Source organism: Triticum aestivum, chromosome 7D, assembly GCF_018294505.1.
Source record: "Triticum aestivum cultivar Chinese Spring chromosome 7D, IWGSC CS RefSeq v2.1, whole genome shotgun sequence".
NCBI classification, from domain to species: domain Eukaryota; kingdom Viridiplantae; phylum Streptophyta; class Magnoliopsida; order Poales; family Poaceae; genus Triticum; species Triticum aestivum.
In genome coordinates this window covers 255,130,213-255,153,950 of record NC_057814.1, presented here as the reverse complement: position 1 = coordinate 255,153,950, position 23,738 = coordinate 255,130,213, and the positions used below count along the sequence as shown (strand labels likewise).

The 23,738-nt window shown below is 47.6% G+C and overlaps 2 protein-coding genes across 2 annotated transcripts; one reads left to right on the top strand and one right to left on the bottom strand.

The window, feature by feature from the left end:
• The first annotated feature begins 17,232 nt into the window (after positions 1 to 17,232).
• Positions 17,233 to 18,888, top strand: LOC123165331 (serine proteinase stubble). The gene is made up of 4 exons (XM_044582962.1): positions 17,233 to 17,668; positions 17,888 to 17,963; positions 18,066 to 18,189; positions 18,268 to 18,888. Exons 1-4 carry the CDS (start codon positions 17,494 to 17,496, stop codon positions 18,886 to 18,888), a joined length of 996 nt encoding a protein of 331 aa, XP_044438897.1. The 5' UTR covers positions 17,233 to 17,493.
• Positions 18,889 to 18,950: 62 nt separating this feature from the next.
• Positions 18,951 to 23,294, bottom strand: LOC123165330 (la-related protein 6B). The gene is made up of 10 exons (XM_044582961.1): positions 22,899 to 23,294; positions 21,673 to 21,754; positions 21,068 to 21,159; positions 20,652 to 20,723; positions 20,500 to 20,579; positions 20,344 to 20,431; positions 20,153 to 20,200; positions 20,003 to 20,071; positions 19,543 to 19,635; positions 18,951 to 19,460 (listed from the first exon to the last, which is right to left on the bottom strand). Exons 1-10 carry the CDS (start codon positions 23,190 to 23,192, stop codon positions 19,197 to 19,199), a joined length of 1,182 nt encoding a protein of 393 aa, XP_044438896.1. The 5' UTR covers positions 23,193 to 23,294; the 3' UTR covers positions 18,951 to 19,196.
• Positions 23,295 to 23,738: the final 444 nt, after the last annotated feature.

The following is a 23,738-nucleotide window of genomic DNA, read 5'->3' as shown; positions in this document are numbered from 1 at the left end:
TCGTGTACATGGCTGGGTCGGAACGGAGAAACAGCGTCGTCGTCGTGTTCATGGGGAGGCAGCGGAATGCGTCGTGTTCATGGGGAGGCAACGGAATGCGTCGTGTTCATCGGGAGGCAACGGAACGTGTGGGAGCCAACCGGCTGGGTCGGAACGGAATGCGTGGTCGTGTTCATCGGGAGGGCTTGGACGGAACAGGCGATGGAAATGAGGCCTGGCATACCGCAAAACGGAGGAAACGGCCTTGTGTTCAACCGGCCACGTTCGAAACGGGATCCTGTTCATCGGGAGGGGTCGGGCGTACCGCAAAACGGAGGAAACGGACCTCCTACGGTCGAAACGGGGGTCCTGTTGATCGGGAGGGGTGTGGCGTACCGCAGAACGGATGAAACGGACCTCCTACGGTCGAAATGGGGGTCCTGTTGATCGGGAGGGGTGTGGCGTACCGCAAAACGGACGAAACAGACCTCCTACGGTCGAAACGGGGGTCCTGTTCATCGGGAGGGGTGTCGCGTACCGCAAAACGGGACTCCACGGGATACTGTTCATCTCCACCATCGACCTCCTCCAGCCTCCACGGGCTCCTGTTCATCCAGCCTCCACCGCGCGCTACTCCACCGGCTACTGTTCAACCACCCCTCCACGGGCACCCCTCCACCGTCTACTGTTCATCCAGCCCTCCACACCACGGGGTCCTGTTCAACCACCCCTCCACGGGCACCCCTCCACCGTCTACTGTTCATCCAGCCCTCCACACCACGGGGTCCTGTTCATCCAGAGGCAACGCCACCGCTCACTGTTCATCCAACCCCCCCCCCCCTGCAACGCTCACTGTTCATCCAATCGATCGGCTTCAGTTAGCAGCAGTAGCGAAGGAATCGCTCGATCGGGTTCAATTAACAGCCATCGATCGATCGCTCGGGTTCAGTAACGCGTAGCCTGCAGTGCAATCGCTCGGGTTCAGTTAGAGCCCAACGCCTCGCCAACGCCTCGCACACACGCGCGTACGTGTACGAGAGAAATGCGCATCGCTCGGCCCCCGACCTCCCACCGTAACCAGGAACTCCCCAAAATTTTCATCCCCCTCGCTTCTACCATTGTTTTTACCGTCATGGACGGCCCAAAGAATGTCATGCAGCTGCGTCTCCGGCCCGCCCAGGACGAAAAGCCCATTTTCTGTCATGATTTTTTGTCATAGAAGTAGGAGGCCACCACATCTATGATGATACCGGGTTTTGTCACAATTATCGTCATAGAAGTGTCATATGTATGACAGAAAAAGAATCGTTCGGCCCAAAATGTCATGGATGTGTCTTTTTTTGTAGTGCTTGTTGCATATGTCGCAACAGGCCACAAAATAGGCAATGTCTTTCTTCATCCCATCCCACCAGAATATTTGTCGAAGGTCTTCATACATTTTAGTACCTCTAGGGTGAATAGAATACGAAGATTTGTGTGCTTCCGACAGGATTTTCTTCCTTAAATCCGCTTGACTGGGTACACAAATCCTTCCACGGAATCGGAGGGTACCATGTTGATCCTTAGAAAAGTCTGAAGTTTGTCCTGCTAACATACTCTTGGCACGTTCTGCAGGAAGGTGTCACCTGTCTGGGCCTTGCGGATCTCTTCCTCGAGTGTAGGTACAACTTCCATAATATTAGCAAGACCAACATCAACTATGACCAGGTTGAGCTGAGCAATCTCCTCTTGAAGTTCAGGAGGCAAGGATTCCATTATGGTATTCAGGCTAACAGGTTTTTGGCTGAGAGCATCAGCAACCACGTTGGCCTTACTTGGGTGGTAATTTATTCCAAGATCATAGTCCTTGACTAAGTCAAGCCCTCTTCATTGACGGAGGTTTAAATCTGACTGAGTAAATATATACTTGATACTTTTGTGGTCGGTAAAAATTTGGCACCTCTTCCCAATGAGGTAGTGTCTCCAAATTTTTAGAGCATGAACCACCGCGGCCAATTCCAGATCATGCGTAGGATAATTTCCCTCGTGGGGTCGTAGCTATCGCGATGCATATGCTACCACCTTGCCATCTTGCATAAGTGTGCATCCAAGACCCTGTCTGGAGGCGTCGCAGTACACATCAAAACTGCGGTAGATGTCTGGAAGAGTCAACACAGGTGTTGTCGTCAGCCGGGTTTTTAGCTCATTGAAACTTTTCTCACAGTCCTCAGTCCATTCAAACTTCTTATCTTTCTTGAGCAGCTCCGTCATGGGTTTAGCAATCTTGGAAAACCCTTCAATGAAACGACGGTAGTAGCCGGCTAATCCAAGAAAACTCCGGATTTGTGATACGGCTGTGGGTGCCAACCAATCGAGCACATCCTTTACTTTTCTCGGGTCCACGGCTATACCTTCTGTGGACAGCACATGTCCAAGAAATCCAACTCGCTTGAGCCAAAACTCGCATTTACTGAATTTGGCGTATAGTTGATGGTCACGGAGTCGCTGCAACACAGCTTGAGGTGTTCTTTGTGCTCTTCTTCACTTTTTGAGTATATAAGTATGTCATCGATGAAGACCACCACGAATTTATCGAGGAAGTCCATGAATACTTTATTCATCATATGCATGAAGAAGGCAAGGGCATTGGTGAGACCAAAGGACATAACTGTATATTCATAAAGACCGTACCGAGTAGTGAATGCGGTCTTAGGAATATCTTCCTTTTTAATCTTGAGTTGATGATATCTTGTCCTTAAATCAATTTTGGAGAATACCTTGGCCCCACTGAGCTGATCAAACAAGTCATCAATCCTGGGCAGTGGATATTTATTTTTGATGGTGACATCATTCAGCTGGCGGTAATCCACACAAATGCGGAGGCTGCCATCCTTCTTATCCACGAAGATAGCAGGTGATCCCTATGGTGAAGAGCTGGGATGGATATATCCTTTTTGGAGCATTTCATCAAGCTGTTTCTTTAGCTCCACTAATTCTGATGAAGGCATCCGGTAATACTTCTTGTATAACGATGCGGTTTTGGGCACAAGATCTATTGCAAACTCAAGCTCTCGATCGGGCGGCATGCCTGGCAGTTCTTCTGGAAATACATCAGGAAACTCACTGAGCATAGGAATTAATTCCAACTCACCAGCCATAGCGGTGAAGACCATTTCTTTCTCGGGTATGCTCCAGCGAGCATAGAATTTGGTAGTCTGCCCCTCTTGACTGGTCAAAGTGACTTCTCGGGTCACACAATTTATGCATACTTGATATTGGGTCAACCAATTCATTCCCAAAATAATGTCCAGCTTTACAGACTCAATGATTATCAAGGAAGTTGGAAAACGGGCTCCGTTGATATTAATTTCCAGATTACGGCAGACCAGATTGCTCCTGATCAAAGATCCTGGGGATTGTACCAGCATATTCTTGCCCAAAAGCGAACAAGGAAATTTGTTTTGGGCAACAAAACTCCGCGAAATAAAAGAGTGGGAAGCCCCAGAGTCAAATAAAATTACGGCAGGTATGTTATTAACAAAAAACATACCAATGATGACTTCGGGGTTCTCTTGGGCTTTGTCTGCGGAGAGATGATGAACGTGCCCAGTGATGTTTTGCTGGGTAGGGTGTGACTCCATAAAGTTGACTTGTGGCCTGAATAGAGCATTTGCCTTGCCATTCTTGGGACACTGTCTGGCATAATGTTCGGTTTGCCCACAACTGAAGCAAGAATCGTTGCGTTGGCACTCTTCTCGCACCGGGTTGGTCACGACATTCTTGACTTGTGTGGTGGTTTTGTTAACATTCTGCTGCAAATTGGGCTTGTACTCCACCTGAGTATGCTGCCAGGTACGAGCCTTTTGCACTGGCTGCACTTCCTTCCTTGGCTCGAACTTGCGCTTGTGATCGTTGTTAGCAGGCCTATTGTCCGATACGAGCTTGTGCTCCCTTTCAGCAATGAAAGCCTTGTTTACCAGAGTTTGGAAATCTGGGAAATCAAACATACTGAGGGTACATCGGAGTTGCGGGTTTAATCCCCCAAGAAACCTGTCAATCTTTCTTTCTTCGGTGGCCATATCATAAAGGGAGTAACGGGCCAAATGATTGAACTTTTGCAAATATTCACCCACAGACTGACTTCCTTGGAGGAGCACGAGAAATTCACGCTGCTTAACCTTCATAACTCCAGTAGGAATATGATATTTTCGGAACTGATCCTTGAATTTTACCCAGGTGATTTCTTCATCAGCAGGCCACATGGCTTTTGCATTTTCCCACCATATGGCGGCGGCGCCTTCAAGATAATGAGTTGAAAATGGAACTTTATCATCTTCTTCAGTACGAGCAATCTCAAGCTTCCTCTCAATGGTTCGCAACCAATCGTCTGCATCCAAGGGATCAATAACCTGACTGAAACTGGGAGGCTTGGTTCTCTGAAAATCTGACAGCTTGGAGTGATGACCGTTCTGATTTCCATTCTATCCAACCACAGCTTGCACACTCCTTAATATTTCAATCAGATCATTATTCCTCCTTTCCTCAAACATACGCAGAATTTGCTCGGTGGAGGGCGGATTTGGCGGTGGAGGCGGTGGTGGAACGTACGGCTCGGGGGAGTGTCCTGCCTGTCGTGCGAAACGACGAACAAGAGCATCCTCATGAGCGTCGCTACTGATGCCTCCCCGCGTCATCCTATTATGGATTTTTCCCAAGACAACGCAACCGAGATGAGAAACATCCAAAATAAATTGGGGAAAAGCCAGCAACAAAGCCCGAGAGAAAGCGAAATAACGAAGAAAATACGACGAATAAAATAGAGTTCCAACATAATTATACATAGACTCATACATGAAGATAAATGACATGCCAAGTTCAACTACTCTCATACATGAAACGGAGCATCATGACTCGTACGACTACATCCGTACATCATCCTGACGACTGCGGATACTCAAACGCTCTACTGCTCTGCTGGTGCTGCGGGGTCCTCTCCTGAAGCGGACTCGGGTCATGAACTGACGACGTTAACTGAAACCTCCGGGTTAAACGTAACACGACGATGCTGCCTCGAGGGCTCTCCCTCCGGGGCAGGTGCAGGGTGAAGCATCGGGGCTACGGGAGTAGTGAGAAGTGAAACCCACACAGCAGGAGCACTGAGAGGATTCACGATCGAGGTGCCCGAGCTACTTGGAGGAGTAACCCGTGAAATAGGTGAACTAGAACTGGATGGAATATAAGGGGTAAATCCCGTAGAGGATGGAGTAGTGAAAGACCTAGTAGTAGCTAAAGCAGTACGAGCAAGAGTCAGCTCTCGAGCCAGCTCGTGGATCATAAGGTAGCTAGCGGTGATATAACGAGAAAGGTGGCTAGCAACACTATCAGACTCCGGATCAATGATAGGAAAACGGACACGACCATTGTCGTGCAGAGAGGGGTAGTAGTGGAAACCTGGGTGGTTCTGCATCCGGACCTCGTTATAACGAAACTCGACAAGGACCTCGAATGCAGCAAACTGGACGGCCTAGGAAGCGGTAGAAGCAAAACCGCTCCGAGAGGTACGAGTGTAAGTGCTGGAATCGGAACTGGTGCACAGAGTAACCACTGCGTGATACTCATACACTGAGTCTGCTAGACGCTCCCGGTACACACGATAGACTGGGTCATCACCGAGGGGGTACAGCCGACGCCACACGCTACGAAGGAGATGCGGCGACGTGTACGGCATCAGCTGCAACTGGCATGGATACGGCACCGGAGCCATCTACCCTCACAATCATTAGTAGGTTAGCATAAAAATAAAACAAGTGCATACAATGCAACAACCAGCTACAAATGCTACCGGCACTCAACTTAAACTCGTAACTAACATCCAATTAACACGTCGTAGTCTAGCGTGGCCTACAGTCAGCGCGGCTCTGATACCAAGCGTTGTGGCACCCCGGCTCAGAGCAACCGGTTTACCATGCATTGCCAGCCCAGAGACCATGTCTTCTGGCAACACACAACATCTTGGTACAGAAAACAACCGCTTTATTGATGCTAACGGATCATAGTTCATATTACAACAGGTGGCAAGGCCAAGCGGCACACACGGTGCGGCTGAACAATATGTACATTATTTAGTGAACATAAAGGGGCCTCGATCATAACAACTACGCGGCAGCAGAACGACGTCGTAGCGGAACTCCATAGCACAGGGACACCGATGTGGACATGATCTAGACTCGGACAGCACTCCTTTCCAGCGAGACTTTCCTGAAAGCTGGCATGACACGCCAGGTCAGTACATTGAATGTACTTGCAAGCTCACAACAAACATAAACATAATGACAAGCAATATCATGATATTTAACCAATTGCTTTACTAATGCAACATCATATCATACATGCAGTGATCATGATCTTGTGATATAAGTCCCTCGGACTTGCTTACCAAACGGTGATCTCTCTCGGATCACAAACGGACCAACCTCGTGGTCTTTGATCGGGTTACCTCGTAACCAAACGGTGATCTTACCGAGATCACAAACGGACCAACAACTTGGTCTCCATCAACGCAATGTTTTCCCAAACATCATCTTCTCAACGGTGCAAAGTTCATATCTTAGTGTGCGAAATTAATTAAACGTTGACCCATGGTGTGACCTACTTTCGAGCGTGTCCGTAACCGTGGACTCGGCTATCGATAGATTTAATACACTCTGCAGAGGTAGCGCACTGTACCCACACCACGAAACCCATGGCCTCGCACTCCCATTCGGGTGGACCAACGGTGTTCCGACGAAACCCCTCCATTGCCATGACACTCTCCCGGCCACTCCGACTCACTCCCCACTGGGCTAGTCCTGGGTGGCCCCGTGTCTACCAAAGACACCAACGGCCACCGTCGTGGCAAAACATAAACGGTCCCAAACGGGGACAAGGTACCATAACAACAACAACGGGTACACAAGGTTATGTCTGCTTAACGGGCCAGGGTACCGCACGCCCATAACCTTCCCTCGTTGGAGGCACCGACCAGAGGCATGACAGCGGACCGAATAAAGGCCTTCCCATAAAGGCAAATGTGGTTGCACTGGGAAAACTCAATTCAGTGGCACCATGACCCGATCAACGATATCTTCAAGTTGAGTTATTATCAGGTTCAACTTATGGTGAAAGTAACCGGTGTCATGATATGCCATGAAAATGCATCACAAACATATGCATCATATATCAACAGAAATAACTGGGTCAACCATATCAACACTAAGCATAGACATCAACAGCTCATAACACCTCTCTGGTTATGAGTTATCATCACTTTAAACAGAATCTTTACTAGCAAATTTATCATTTATCTCATTTAAGAAAATAACTCAAAAATAATTACTTATATCCATAGACATATTACTTCTTCATAACAAATATTACTTCTAGTTACTTAACCAACTAAATTAGCTTCAAACTTCTGTAAACTAAGCATATCAACTCAAACAAGCAACCGACAGAATATAAATATTATTCTAGTGATTTAATGCATGGATTAAACCATTAATTCAAGTTGAAAAATCACAAATATTGTAATGGCACCATGAAAATGTTGTTGTGGCTTGCCTTAGTGCAGATGAGGTTCACAATCCTCCTGGTGATCCTTAAGACAAGCTTCACTTTCTGAAAACAATTATAAACACAAAAAGAAAACATCAAGAACCCTTCTGAAATTCACCAAAAAATCTAGACAGCAGAGAAAAAAATCTCATTTCTGCTGAGCTGCTAGATTTCTTCATAAAGAACACAATGCAAAAGGAATCAATTCATTTGGACTTATGGTTAAAAAGTTTTGGCTGTTTGAAGCTCTCTGGATAAAATTGAATTTTGAATTTAAATAAACAGAACTGGGGGGGTGACGTCGAAGGCGTAAACCTTGCGGGTGCCACCACTCGTACCGCTTCGGGCGCTGACAGAGTGGCTGACTAGCGAGCCCCGCTAGTCAGGTGAGAGGGAGGGGGAGAGGGAAACAGAGGGCGGCGAGGCTCTGCCGGAGCACACGCCGGCGAGGAGGGCTCCTTGGTTAGAACTGGAGGGAGGGATCGAAAGGGGAGACGGAGGCGCACCTGCCCGTACCCGTAGGTTAGCTAGGGTTGGTCGGATGGCGTCAGAAATGGCCTCTCCAGCGGCGAAAGAAAGCAGAGGTCGCCAGAGTTGGAGACGACAGCGACTAGAGGCAGCACCAAGGGCTCCAACCAGGCAGAACGGCACCACCGAGGAACGACGGAGGCCCTGGAAGGGTGGCCCGAGCCTGGGAGGGGCTGGAGCTGCGGAGACGACCCGAGGGGATGTGTGAGGAGTGGATGATGCTCGAGGAGGCTAGGGAGAGCTCTATTTATAGCCGAGCGATGAGAGGGGCTCGGGCTCCGCCGGAGGACACCTGGACACGGCGCCCGGCGACGAACGGCGTCAATGAGCGAGGGGGAAGGCGACGCAGCTCACGCGGGCACTATGGGCGAGCGGAGACGAGCACAGGAGCGAGGGGGTGGCGACGAACACAGTGCGCAGCGCACTGTTGGGTTGGCCGGACCGCGCCCGTGCTCGCTGCAGCGAGCTTCGGCGTCGGCGAGCGCCAGAAGAGAGTTATGAGGGTCGGGACGATGATCGGGGCGAAGTTTGGCAAGGTTTGGCAGGCGGGGGAGCGATCACGCGAGCAACAGAGGCGCAGGCGCGACGCAGAGCGCGTCGGCCGTATGCCAGCACGCCTGGACGAACGCGGTTACCGCGTGAACTCTGACCTCAGGCCGAGCTAAGCCTAAACTTCATGTCTGGCGTGTAGTCCGTGGTAGATTGAGAGGTTACCACACTTTGGTTTGAGCTCAGGCGCAGTAACATGGATTTCAACTTCCTGGTAAGTTTCTGGGCAGTAACTTTGAGAGCTTACTGTGGTCAAAATACTGAGAGTTGGGAGCTGGGCTTTGGAGGTTCGCAATCATCTACTAAGGTGATGATGCACAAGAAAATTCAGCCACAATCGAGCAAGTAAAATGGTAGTTGCTGTAGAAACTACCATTTCTGTCCAGAACAGAAAATATTTTCTGTAGCAAAAATATTCCAAAAAGTGATGAAATAATTTTGCTCAGGAAGGTGCCCTAGGGTTCAAAGAATATTTGGGAATTTTCTCGGATTTTTGTGGGCAAGAAAAATTGGGGTTGCTTTGGAACACAAGGGGCTAGTTAGGGTTTTAGAGACAAAATGAATATTTTTCATTAGAGAAAAATATTCATAATATTATTTTGAGATGGATCAGAGAAGAAATGATGGCTTAGGGAGAGAAATAAGTCTCTTGGGTGAAAGTCAAGGGGGTACCCAAGTGTTTAAGTCCATCTGAAGTGATTCAAAAATTTCAAATTCAAATCCAAACCAACTGAAAATCAGGCAAAGAGAAGAGGGAAAAAACCAGGCTGTCACATAGACTATATATACTCTTCTTCCCCCTACGTTTTAGGGTTAGCATTGTCTTAGCTCATTTTGGAGATTAGAGCATTGCTCATCCACTTGTACCCCTACTCCATTGGAGACCGAGGCCTCCTAGGAGAAGATCCCCCAAGTGGATTCAAGACCCCATCAAGGGAAGACCCCCTTGTGGATTCAAGCCCCCATCTCCTCACGGATTGGGAAGAACTACCGACCATTTGTATCGTCCCTTGTTGTGTTTGGATCGTGTGTCTCATTGTGTACTCGGGTCTAGCACATGTGTGATAGTTTCTTGTTGATTTAAGTGTTTCCTCTGGTTTCCCCTCGTGTGTTCATCGTGTTCTTCGCGGAATCCGCTCCAATCATGAAAGATCGTCCCCTAGGGTTCCACCCTACATCACATTTTATACAAAGTGTCACTTGTGATTCGCGACGCAAACTAAATGGCCTGGATAGAGGATACAATGGTATTGTAGTACAATAAATCCACACCCCAACAACATTTGTTGTCGACACCAGAGATCGTCATGGAATCAATGAACTCAAAGACATGCGACACCTAGCCAATAGGTTTGATGCAAAGGAGCTGATTTTCATCAGAAACGGAACATAAGTGAGTTGTTGTATTGGAGCCGACTCCAACAATAAAGATGAGAAGTCGGAACATGATGCTTGTACTGAGGAACAAGTGCTGGATTGTCTATGGAGAAAGTGGCTAGAGGGAAGAGCATGATGCAACCTAACTAAGATAAGATGCATGGCAAGAAAGGAAGTAAACTCATCTATGGAGAAAGAACATCGTGCCAACGGATGCTAACAAAGAATACTGGCAAAGAGGCAAAACCCACGGATCACCAGTAGCGAGGGCAAGCAGTATCGGCAAATGAAGCTACAGATCCGGCAGACGTGACACCCAGGGAGAAGTGCAGGTGGACGCCACACCCGGAGTGGCATGCGGTGGCTAAAAAGTTTTATGTGGATGTCGACTAGGGATTGACTCGATAGTGTATGTGGAGGCACCGCTGGGAATTGGGAAGGCACACGATGGAACAACTCTCTTGGGTGTCACACGTGTGGTGGACGCTGCTGCCGAGGTGGCAGGTGGCGGCGGTGGACACCATTGCCGGAGTGGCACGTATCAGAGCCAAGAGGTCTTGAGTTCAAGACCCGGCTGACGCAATTAAATTGTAGCCCACTTATGGTCCACGTTTAGACCTGAAAGAGCCACACATGAGGGGAAGTGTTGATGTATAAATGTATTGCCTAGTCTATTCCATCAGATCGGTTTTTTGGTTGCATTGGCTAGAGCATGCACTTCTATATGATATCAGAGCCAAGAGGTTTTGAGTTCAAGACCCTGCCAACGCAATATTAAAAAAAAGATTCTGCGGCCTACATAAAATCCCACGTCTAAGGACTAAATAAGCCTAGTCGTGAGGAGGAATATTGAAATATATTGCCTGACCCTCTCCATCATTTCGGACTTTTAAATGAGTCTCCTCAACGTCGGCCTCTCTTCCTAATCTAGTTCGCTCTGATCCAGTATTTCCAAAGGTGGCTCCAAGCGCGTGATTAAACTTTGTAATTCCAATGGTGCCCCCTTGTTCTCACGGTGGTTCCATGGTTCCAACTATTCAGGCCCATGCGGCTGTTGTATAATCCAAACATGCATGCCTACGTATGTGGTGGCTTGGATGCCATTGGTGTTTTTTTTTAGATACATGCCATTGGTGTTGGTCGTGTCCTACAGTCCTAGTATGGTAGTTTTTCTTTTTCTTTTGAGAAGTATGATAGGAGCAGCAGGGAGTGCGGGATGGTGGCGCTGTCTGGCGTCGTAGTGGTGTCGACGGTAGTTGGGTTTGACAAGGTCGACACATCAATACCTGCTCTGAAAATGGATTTGTGGAAGACAATGGCGCCGGCCTCAACAGCGTGAGCGTGCGGTGACCACCGAGAGTGCGCCGGACCGGTGTGTGTCCCAGACCTGACAATGCGGCTTGGTTGGGGCCTCCGGCTTTACGTGTTGGGCTTTGATGTGAGGACTGGGTATGTGACTCAGACTATTTGCACCCTGCACCAATTTAATAGGAGTAGCGACAAATATTGCCGAGATGGTGGCTGTATTATTTTATAATACTGCACCCATCGTCCTGATGCATAGACCGCTTTGTTAGTAAGGCAAGTTATGTGTTAGTTTGGGAAAGTTAATTAGGCTTGCCATGTGATGGGTACGTGTACTAGCCCATGTAGGTGTAGGCGTTCAGGTTTGGGTCGGCTTGCTACGCTTAGGCTGCTCCTACAGTCCTAGTATGGTAGGCTTTTTTTTAAAGAAGCATGGCAGGAGCAGCGGGGTCTTGGTGATGGACGTGTGATGATGAACGAGTGCATAATGGTGGCGCTGTCTGCCGTCGTGATGACGTCAACGGCAATTAGACCTGGCAAGGTCGATGCATCAGTACCTGCTCTGAAGATAGATCTGTGGAAGACGATGGCGGTGGCTTCATTAGCGTGAGCGTGCGGTGACCATTAAGAGTGTGCCTGACCGATGTGTGTCCAGACTTGGCAATGCGGCTTGTTTGGGTCTCCGGTTTTAGGTGTTGGGCTTTGATGTAAGGTGTGATTATGCGGCTCAGACTATTTGCACTCCTTCATCAAGTTAATAGGAATAGCAACAAATGTTACTGTGATGGTAGCTTCAAACTTATTGATGTTTTACTTTGTAAGATTTTGATGAATAACTAACAAAATGGTTCTATGTATCGTCCTGAAGCAAAGGCCGGGGTCATCCTCTTTTAAAAAAAGTACGTGTTGAGTTATAGCAAGTCTTTTGTTAGCAAGGCAAGTTAAGTATTAGTTTGGGAAAGTTAATTAGCCTTGCCATGTGATAGGTACGTGTACTAGTCCGTGTGGTCTAGGCGTTGGGGTTTAGGTGTAGGCTGCTCCTATATATACACATGTAAACGTGAGAGTCTAAACACCAAGAAAATTGAGGAATAAAGAGAGGGAAAAGAGGGCCTTGTCTACGAGTCTTTGAGACCGCGTGTGATCGTGATTTTTACGTGATCGATCCTCGGGCAAACCCAAAAGATGATTCAGACGTGTGCTGTTCCAACTGGGATGATTCAGGCCGGCGTCGACACTCATCAAGAAGGACAAAGAGGCCGCCCCGACAGTCAGGAGACCAGTGCTCACGGTGTGGCTGGTGACAGCGACTTCGTCCATCACCCGCTCAACTACACATGGGGCATACACAACACGAACCTCTTCTTCATGGCACTGGGTTTGCTGGTGCTGGTGATGGTGCGGTCCACGAAGCCTTCTGCTGACGCCGACGCAATCTGGAAGACATCGTTGAGCCTCGTCCACGGCTTCACCGTCCTCACACTCTGCCTCCCACGGACGCTGGGGAGCACCGTCGCTCTGGTGCTGGCCATCTCCTACGGGCCTCTGGTCGCCTCCGCCGTCCACAGCCATAGCGGCCCGTCGCCGGCCGGGCGGCGATCCACCTCACGACGGCATGGGCGGCGGCCTGCTTCGGGTACTCCGTCGCCACGTACAGGCTGAGCGTTGGGAGCCTGCAGGTTGACAGGCCCGCTCACCCAGAATGGCACTCCCGTCGGAGCATAGAGGGCGAGACAATTATGGACGTGTATTGCTGTCTCATGGTTATGATCCCCACCTTGTTCCTCGCTGTCCCGGTGACATGGATCGTTCAAAACATGGCATGGGTGAAGGAAAACGACTTTGTGATGGCTCTGACGTTTTTAACAATGATCACCACGGTGTTGCTTTACCTCTGGTCTATACCTCTGGTCAGCAGGGTAGCCATTGTATCTGTGGATGCCATGTTTCGTCTTATGGTTGTTTTCATGGCATCGTTCGCTCCCAGCTTTGTTCTCGCCCTCTTCGGTCGTCTTCTGTTGCTGTATTACTTCTCGATATCGATGATGATGATGGCAGTTATGTTTGGGTATGTCTTTGCTGCGAATCAGAACAGGTAAGATTCGAGTTTACTGTGTCATGGAAACAATGCTTTTCCTGAATTTTCTGTAGTACTTATACATGTACCACATGCAATATGTTCTGTTGTACTGTGGTAACATTTAAGATTCAGTAAACAGTTAACAATTGTGTGTTTTGCAAACTTCGCTTTTCCTGAATTTTCTGTAGTATACGTGTACCACATGCAGGGAAAATGCAGAGTATTTGATATACTTTTCTGCAATGATTCATTGGCATGTATATGTTTCTACCGTGGTAACGTTTAAGGTTCTAGAAACAGTTGACATTGCGGGATCCCCGTATGAAAGCATTGCTAGTTTAACAGGAACATCTTTGGTTTCCTCAAAAAAAAAAAAGAAGAGGAAGGTCTTTGATTACTGTCCGTCTTGGCATATTGCTGGAACACAAAGTTTTGAAGCTGTCTATAATTTTGTTCATCTTGCATTTTTTATTGAGAGAAATAGTATACTACTCCCTCCGTCCCAAAATAAGTGACTCAACTTTATACTAAGTTTAGTATAAAATTAGTATAAAGTTGAGTCACTTATTTTGGGACTGAGGAAGTACTATTTATCTAATGGTGGGTGTACTGGTGTAGGAAATTTTCTGCGAGCTTGGTTTTGCTTGAAGTTAAGGACGACAATGGAGAAGCAAGAAGTCGTCCAACAAGGTCCTGAAACAGTGTTCACGCACAAGAGGAAGTGAAGCTCAAATATCTCTGGGTTGGGTGTCCTTGCTTTTCTGAGAACTAGCTAGATTCCCAAGTAGTACTAAACTAGACATATTTTGGCACTAGCTGCTTGACTCCTATTGATGCTGAGCAAATATGTAATTGTTACCAATCATTTAGTTCTTTGAGTCTATCCGGATTGTTGAGCCTGGCATAGCATTGACATGAATGCTGCTAATTGAAGATTGAAATTGCGCTTCTTGGGATCATGTACTTCGTTAGAAACGTAGTAGAACAAAAAAAAAATCTGAGCCTACGAATCATCTCAGGATCACTATGAAGATGCAAGTGAGATTATATCTAGATTAGATTGCTCACTAACAAAATGTAACGGGGAGGAGAGTTGATGAAGCGTGTTGATGCAGATTCCGGCGGCTAGGATTAAACCTTACAAACGCGAGAATTTCTCCTTTGAATTAGTTCGCCGATCTAGTATCTACGGTATCCACACATACCGAAGTAATGGTTCAGTAGAGCTTTGCTGTCCGAAACAAAGAACCACCAAGAAAACTAGAGAGGAGTAGCCTAGCAGCGTTCCGATTTAGAACAGATCTAGACCGAGGAGAAACGGGGCGCGGGTAAGTAGAGATGGGCAGCCGTGGGGCTTGCGGTGCCTTTGGCGCGCCTCCGCCCCACCATGTCGTCCTTGTACTCTACGTGAGCCTGACGATGTCTCACTGAGCCGCCCCCGTGCTGCTTGTGCGCCCAGCGAGATGCAGAGGAGGGACATGCCGTCGTGTGGGCTTTGCCCGTCGGCGCCCTCCGGCGGCTGCGAGGGGGGTCGTAGGAGTGGGGGTGGTGTTTGGCGATGGATAGGGTTTTCTCCCGGGCCGCTATGGACAGTGACACGGAAGTCATGATAGATTGAGACCGTTAGGCGCCGGTTAGAAAACTACATTGAAAATTTGCTGGAACATTGAAAAGTGAAACCAACCAAACTGAGCTTAGTGTTGACCCTATACAAAAAAACAAAGCGTAAAACTTCTATGACTATCCCTTACCATTCATGTTTGATATACCCTAACCAAACTCCCGACCCCCTCATGCCACCACCCCAGGGCGGCGTCAAGGGGATCAGATCCCAGCGCCGCCAGCCCCACAATCCACAACGAAAGAGCTTGCCCGCTGCCGCCGGCATTGGCCGGTGGCAGTGGCGCCCGGTGCAAGGCGCTAAGGTAGGAGGAGGCGGCGGTAACCCCTCGAGGCGGCTGGGGCACCTCAGGTTGGGGGCTTCGTCGTGCCACGGCAGGGAGGCTCCCTGGCCGTGCGGCGGCAGCCGATGACCCCATGGCTGGTAGTGCTGGCGATGGTGGGCATGGCGGCGGCCGTGCATCTGGATCCCACCCAGACCCGTCGTCGATTCTTCACATGGATGGTCGGCGGCATGATGAGGGCTCCGGTGAAGGGATGGAGGATCTCCACCGGAGTACCGGCGGCGGCATACGTCTTTATGGCAAATCTCCGCGCGGTTCCAGCCAGCCGCGAGATCGGGACGACGCGGCTTCCGATGAAAACCGCGCCTGACTGCGGTCTTGGAGGATGATGGCGGTGTCTCTGACGTCGTTTCCTTCTCGAGGCATCGTCGTTGCAGGTCACGTCAACTCGATCGGGATGTTCCGGGGGAAACTCCAGATCTGGATCTATCGGATCGGACGATGGCGGTGCCTTCAGTGTCGTTCTCCCTCCTGGGGGCATCATTTTGGAGCAAGTGCTGGCTAGAGGGGACAAGAGAAGGAGCGGTGTTACATCTACCGCAAGGTCAACGGCGGATCCCGGTGGCATGGCGTTGCGGAGTTTCGGCGACGAGTGTATGTGGATGGATACGTGTAGGGTGGTGGCATTGTCTGACGCCGTGGTGGCGTCGACGGCAGGCCTGGCAAGGTCAGTGCGTTAGTACCTGCTCTGGAGATGGATCGGTGGAAGACGGAGGCGACGGCCTCTGAGAGTGCGCCGGACCGGTGTGTGACCCAGTCCCGGCATTGTAGCTTGGTTGGGGCATCTGGCTTTAGATGTTAGGCTTTGGTGTGATGAAAGTTTGGTATTCAGTTCGGACATTCGACACCCCTTCATCAAGTGGATAGGAGAAGCGACATGTATTGCGAAGATGGTGGCTTTAGCCTTACTGGTGTATTCCTTTGTAAGGTCTTTGTGAATAATTAATAAAATGGTTGCATGCATCGTTCAGATGTAGAGGCCGGGGGTATATCCTTCTTTTCTAAAAAAATACCCTAACCAAACTTAAAACTCATGAATATCATGAAAAGTACACACATATGAGAATAGAACCATGAAACTAGAAATTAGGGATGGCAATGGGTAGGGTATGGGCGGGTACAACCTCCTTCTACCCAAACCCATACCCATAGAAATTTTCTATACCCACCCACTTCAATACCCATGGGTATAAACTGACACCCATGCCCATACCCATCGGGTATCCTATACCCAATGGGTGTTCATTGGGTACAATATATAGCATTCAAATTCTTAAGAGGTAGAGAAATGAGTTCAAAATTCAAGTGATCATGGTAGAGTAGTATAGCACGTATGTGGCCTCCTCCAGTGGGTGGCCTCTTGGAGGCATCAGGGGAGTATGAGCAGCGGTTGGTGGAAGACCGACGTAGTGGAAGGCGGTAGTGGGAATTGGGCATCGCTGGATCGAGTGTTCGACAAGAGTCTGATAGTGAAGGGTCGATATTTCATCTTTTTGAGGAGCCACATAGGACATATAAGGAGTGGCGAGCAGGTGATCATGAGCTTACGAGCTATGACTTGTTTAAGGAATACGAGATTTAGGGTTGGACCATATGAGTTGGATGTTAACCCCACATGTTATAGGAGTTATTTTCATTTATTAATTTTTTCTGGGTATCCATTGGGTTACCCATGGGCACAGTTTCTTACCCATGCCCTACCCATATATTTTACGGGTATGGGTACCCATTACCCGTGGGTAGAAAATCTCTTCAAGTCTTGCCCATACCCAATGTTTTCGGGTAGGGTACCCCTACTAGAAATGACGAGCACAGGGGAGGACAAGAAAAAGGATTGCAACACTAGAGCACAACCGAAGAAACAAACGATGCCATGCTTATGCCCGTGGAATCAATCAATCATCCCCTCCGTTTGGTTGCATCGACCCATCCCTTTCACCAACTAGTTTAACAATATTAACATACCCTGTCTCCAAATAATTCCAGCTGTCGCTTTAGAATCGCCGGCAGATTTGGAAGTCTTGCGGCCAGTATTCATGATGCAACCCTACAATGTCAAAATCCCCATACCTGATACCTCTCATCTTTCCGGTCCTCGCAACAACAAGCAAGCATAGCTTTGTTCCTTGAAGAAGATAGATGAACCGCATGAGGAGAATTGCGGGGATGGGCAAGAGCAAGAAGGCCCCGTCCGCAGTTCAGAAGGACAAGGACGAGAGCATAGTTTTCTTCCGGGAGCTGTACAAGCATGAGGAAGATACGGATGTGAACCTCCTGGAGCCGATCTACTCCGTGGAGTTCGACGCCATCCAAGGTGACATCTCTCTCTCTCTCTCTCTCGTCCTTGCAGTTAGTGTTGTTTCGTTGGAACAAGCAAAAATCCTATACGTACGTTATACGTGCACCGAACCAATATTTCCATTCTCATGGGTCATGGCCATTTCACCTGGTCACCAGGAACGATTTTCATTGAAAACCATATGCTACTTTGATTTATGAGTAAAGCTCACTGCATCGTCTGTGTGCTAACTAGGTGGTCACATGTCCAAGCCTGCCCCGGGGAAGAGAGATCTCCTCGTGCCGATCAACGAGAAGCACGACTATGACTGGTAGGTTCTTTTTTTTCTTTTTTTGAAACAAGTGGTAGGTTCATTTGGCACTAGCACTGCTAGAATTGGTTCTTACATTAGAGGGAGTACGTGTGGTTTCAGGCCCAAGACCCCTCCAGCTGCACCAATGTTTCCTTCCCTCAAGATGGAAGCCAGCTCCTCCGAAACGGTGGTTTCCCCTAAAAAAAAGGAGCTACCCATCCCGATTAAGCCTTCAGCTCCAAAGGTATACTAATCGCTAAACCTTATCCTCGGCAAACTGAGTTTGAAGTTGAACAAATTTTCGAAATCTTGGCTAGGGCAGTTCATTTGCAAGACAGAGGCGACCAAAACATCAGCCAAGCCTCCGGCAGGTTCTTCGTCAAGCAACTATGCCAAGAGCCAGCCTTGCACGATCGACAGGAGATCAGCTCCAGCTCTGCCCAGCAGGAAGCAGAACCCAGTTGCCAAAGCCAATACTGGCACAAGCAGCAGCTCAGGCAAGGCACACTCGCACTTGTACTACGCAAATGCAAGCCAGGACAGCAGCAGCAGCAGCAGTGCAAGTACAGCTAACACGGTGGAGACGCCAGGGGAAGCCCCTTACACGGCGCCCAAGAATCTGCTCACGACTGGGTCTATTTTCGCACGGCGCAGGGTTTCGGCGACGGCAGTGGCGAGAGCTCCACCATTGGGCGTGGACGCCAAAGTCGAGAGCGCGAAGGCAAGGAGGCCTCCATCTGCTGCGGCAAGAGCTCCCAAGGAGCTGCAGGTAGATGGCAGGAATAATGCTATACCGGCCAAGGGCAAGGCTGTGGCCGGCACCGGCAGCGAGCCTGTCTGCAACAGCGGTGGCCGCGCTGGCACCAGCAAAACCGCGCCAGCGAAGGGAATGCAAAGAACAGATGGCAAGAGCGAGCGGAGACCGAGGTTTGCAGACCAGTGAAGAAGAACGAGCCTATCACTTGACATGTAGTATATGTTTGCAAAACCGACGATTCGAACAACTATAAAAATTTGCTCCTCCCACTGAAGACTTCTTTCTGTTGATTTGTCGACTCAAGTATGAATTTGTACTTTCAACTAGGAAATTCAGAGACCAAAAGACAGGTCCATGGACCAGCAGTAATGCAGTATACTGACGCATGTATCAGGGTATTACTATCCTTCCTCTTCATGGGATCACATCAAAATGGGTCATCATATAAGCGCCGTTCTGCCAACCCCTCCCGAGAACAGGGCAACAGGGTACCACTAAGCATCAGACAGCACTGCCGGGCTGACCTGGGGCTTCCCTCGCCCCATGGCAAATCCTTTTGTGCCGTCCGGCATACGCGGACCAGGAGGCGGCTTGGACACCACCGGATGCTCAGCACTGTGATTCGATGGAGGAGTGCCGATTGGGTGCCCGCCGTCCCGGCTCTGGCCATGGTACTGGCCCCGGCCCCGGCCTCTTCCACCGCGTCCTCGGCCTCTCCCTTGCCTCATTCCAGCTTTGTCATAGAAACCATCCTCACCCTACATAAGAAACAACCCATTAGACAATCCATTCTTAATCAAGTTTCTAACGCATGAGCATGCTGTAGTACATGATAGATACCTGGGCAGCATCTTCTGCTTCATACTCTTCAGGATCATCTTCATCCGCAGCCTCCTCATCTCCACCTTTTCTTCCTTGACCAATCCCATGTTTCTAGTGGCCAGTAACAAAATTAAATGTGAAAAAGAAAAGCATCTTCTACGATGAAGCATGTGGTATAACGGTGATATTAAACAAGTCTTGTGGGAACAGTCTGTCCTTTAAACGTAATCTTCACTAAGCAGACTTACACTCGTCAGTCAAATATAATAGCTACACCAAGAATGATGCAAGTGGATAACCGATATTCCAGATGTTAATGACAAATAGATCTAGCCAGAATAGTAAGACAAATAAGAAACACATGACAGTTTTGTGTGCATTATGGTCACAATCAATCTATGATTACTTCAAATTTTGCATAAAACATGGAATGACCAATAAAAAAAGACATTGAATTGGTCAGGATTCATTAAGGTACCAGGCAACCAAGCAGCGAACGAACTCTAGGCCCATCCCTCCAGTTTCTGCCGCCGCTAAACTCAGCAACCTGTAAACAGAAAAGATTCTTCTTTTATATGCTAGAAGACAAGCGCCAAAGGACGACTGGATAGCAGTCAAGATGACATACCGCCTTTTCAGCATCTTCAACAGTTCCATACTCCACAAAAGCATGCAGCTGCAAGCACAGCAAAATAGAAACGACATTGGAACAAACAGGTGTGAAAATATCTTACAACTGATACATTGCTTCGGAAGAAGCTATGCTATGACTCACCAACGTTGAGAATTCATATAGAGGTAGATAGATCATACACATACCTTATTAGCAAAAAGCATCTCAATCCTTGATGATTTGCCGGCAGAAATATCGATCCCTTGTGGATAGCATGTACGTATTGATTTCACACTGCAATATAGATAATATCAGTCTTCAACATTGCACCCATAATTAATCATGGTAACAGAGATCCATACCTCCCAACAGTGGAGAAAATCCTCATAAGATTCTGATAGCGATGATCCTCAGGTAATTTTTCAGCAACAATAATTCGAGACTGAGTACAGAAATAAGTAAGTTTCAGAAGCATGACATAGCAAATAGAAGACTCCACGGATTACATGCTAACCTGAACTTCTTCAGCATCCACATCAGAGAAGGGCACTCGTCGCGTAACCATCTTCCCGTCATCTGAAACTACCTATAAATGATAAAGGAAAGTAAAGAACCACACAGACTATAATTTCTTGCGTTTGGATCAGGGGAAAGTTGAACAAGAGAGTGCGGATGCATGATATCACAGGATAGCTCTTTCAGAGTTTCAGTAGGATGGTACAGGTTCCTAGAAACTTCTTTTTTTGCTTTATCACTGCATGGATGTGCTGAGGCAGTCATCTCCCAGATCTAACTAGCACATATCTTGATTAAGCAGCAATATAAAGTATATGCAAGCCAATTACTTGGGCTGTGTCAATACGGAAAGAATATGCATATCCAAAAAAAAGAGTAAACAGGTAAATATGACGATTTGGTTGAGATACTTACCAGCTCTGTTGATGTACGTAATGCACCAGGCAACAAGGATCTATCAATTAATTCTCGAATCTTCCTGAAGGATGCAACCACTGTCATCGGCACTGTAAGACAAAAGAAAATAGTGAAAACAGTTTCGATTTTTTTTTGTAAACTACTCGCTGATATTGGAGAAGTATCAACTGTTATCCGGCAAAATAAAACCCAAATGGAAAAAGCACGCAAAGAATGGCATGCAGCTCCCCGTAATGAATTAATGATGCGTAGCATCAACAATGCAAGCACATTTCATACTTCAAAGTTTCAAAGCAACATTTTTTCCATTTTCGAATGTGTCAATACTCTGCGGCCTAACATATAGTAGAAGATTACCTGCCAGAGGTAGTACCACAAACTGAGCACAACTTATTACTTAACTTATTAGTATAACAGAAAATATCCAAGAAGAAAATTATGGCTGTATCAGCACTTTGTAAGATTTTTATCATCATATATGTGCCTACTTCTATTGCTAAATTTTAATTGATTTTGGCCAGCAAATGTCAGATGAAAGAAACATAAATGAGAGTAAACAGCATGATCGAGTGCTTTTTTCAAATTTAACAGGTTAAACTCACCAAATCCATCTGGATCTTTAGTAATATACTTCATCAGATGGTCAGTTGTAGCTAGATTGACATCACTGAAGTAAAATTCCACCTGTCATGTTTCCAAAAACATTACAGTATCCAATGGATACACAGTTATAAAGATGCATATCAAGCAACTGATGAAAGTTTAATTATATTAATAAATAACTAAAAAGGAAATAGTAAAAAGGTAAAGCTAGTACAGAGAGTCAATTACAACTATCTGAGTAAATGTATGGAATAAAAACAGAAAGGGTGCAGATTATAATAACGAAAAACAAAAGAATATTTTTTCTTGTTTATGACCTCTGTGTATTATATTATGATGATCATTTTATTTGCTCCCACATAAAAAGTAGGGAACACCACAAAATTGACAGGAGTTACATGCTTTCCCTATTCAACCATATTACCCTCAAAAGGTGAAACATTCTGCCTATGACGCATGCAATACAACGGTTGCAATACTGCAGAAAGATAACATTGTATAAATTTGTCGTATTTTCTCTACGACTCTACCCAATCAGTAACTGATAAACTGAATGGAGGATCACATATCTGCCAAATGTTGATGACTTGACGTAGACGCAAATCTTATTTATCTCTCTTATATCCATGCCGCTCCACTCCTGTCACTTAACCCTAACCCCAAAATACCACATAACAAGGCAGTTCGTGCCATTTTTATCCAGAATATCTAGTATCTTCCCAGAAAAAAAGTTGCAGATCTACGAGCTGCCACTTACAAAAATACCATTGCTCCACCTCTCTCAGGTCCATCGTTTAGTACTTATTAATGCATACTACACCAGAGTACAATCTCACTACCATACATCTGTAAAGCCAGATTGGTTATCCATGTTATAGTTCAGAAGCATAACACTGGGAGAACGCATCAGATAAATGATGAGAGGATCGGCTTAACCGTATACAAATATTCAAGAAAGCCATGGCCTGACGTCCCACGGTCATCTCTATTGTCAACATATTTGAACATCAAAACTAAATTTGCCAACGCATGATACTATGATCGATGTGTGATGAAGTTATGGAGCAGCAAGCGAACAATCAAATCAGAGGCCATCTCCACGTCTCAACAAAAACCCCATCTAAACCTCTTTCTTTTTTCCTTTTTTTGGCCAAAGGGAAGACTTTAGGTTTCGTAGCAACGCAGTGGACATCGCAGCAATCGACTGAAAAAAAGAAGAGTCTACCTGCTTGACGACCCGGCGAGCGAGCTCCTCGGGCAGGACGAGCTGAGCGTTATCCACCACCGCCGCGGCATCCCCCTCATCCTCTCCCTGGTGGTGGTGCTGGTGGCGGTACTGGTGCTGGTGCTGGTGATGCGGCTGGTGGTGGTGGTGGTGGTGATGGTGGGGCCCGCGGCGATGGGGATGGGCTTGGTGCGGGGCGGCGGATCGGGGGGTGAACTCCGGCGCGGCGGCGTTCAGGCGACCAGCCGCCGCCGAAGAGGGGGAAGAGGACTCCGGGACCTCGTCTTGAGCCATGGAGATTGGAGTGGGGAGGGGAGGGAGGAGGGTTTCGTCTCGCCTCAATTTGCCTCCGCTTCAGGTACAAGGAAGAGAGCAGGGAGGAGGAGGCCAACACTAATACAAAAGGCGGCCACACCTCCAAAACAAAGGAAAAAAAAAGGAAAAGTAGTAGCTTAGGGTGAGTTAGGGCACAAATACAAACATAAATCGTCTCAAAATATCTCGGATTTTCTTCAGGCTCTTCGCAAAATGATGCTGAAATTCAAGTAGTTACGATTGAGTTAATTGCAAGATAGTAAATTTGGGGCTAGGTTGACTAATTGGTACCGGTATTTGTTGAGTTTGGGGCAGGCCGTAACAGATCACACTGATTCTCGTTAGACCCCGTTTTTGACAGAAAACCTAGCACTTGCAGGGTTGACTTGGCAAATAAATATCCATGCCAACACATCTCATGCTAAAAGAGATGAACAGAGAACTATGAATGGGTCGGCGGCGTGGTGCTCATCGGCGTCGATCTGTCGAAGGATTGGGCGGCGAGGGTTGCGGGCGTCGGGTATC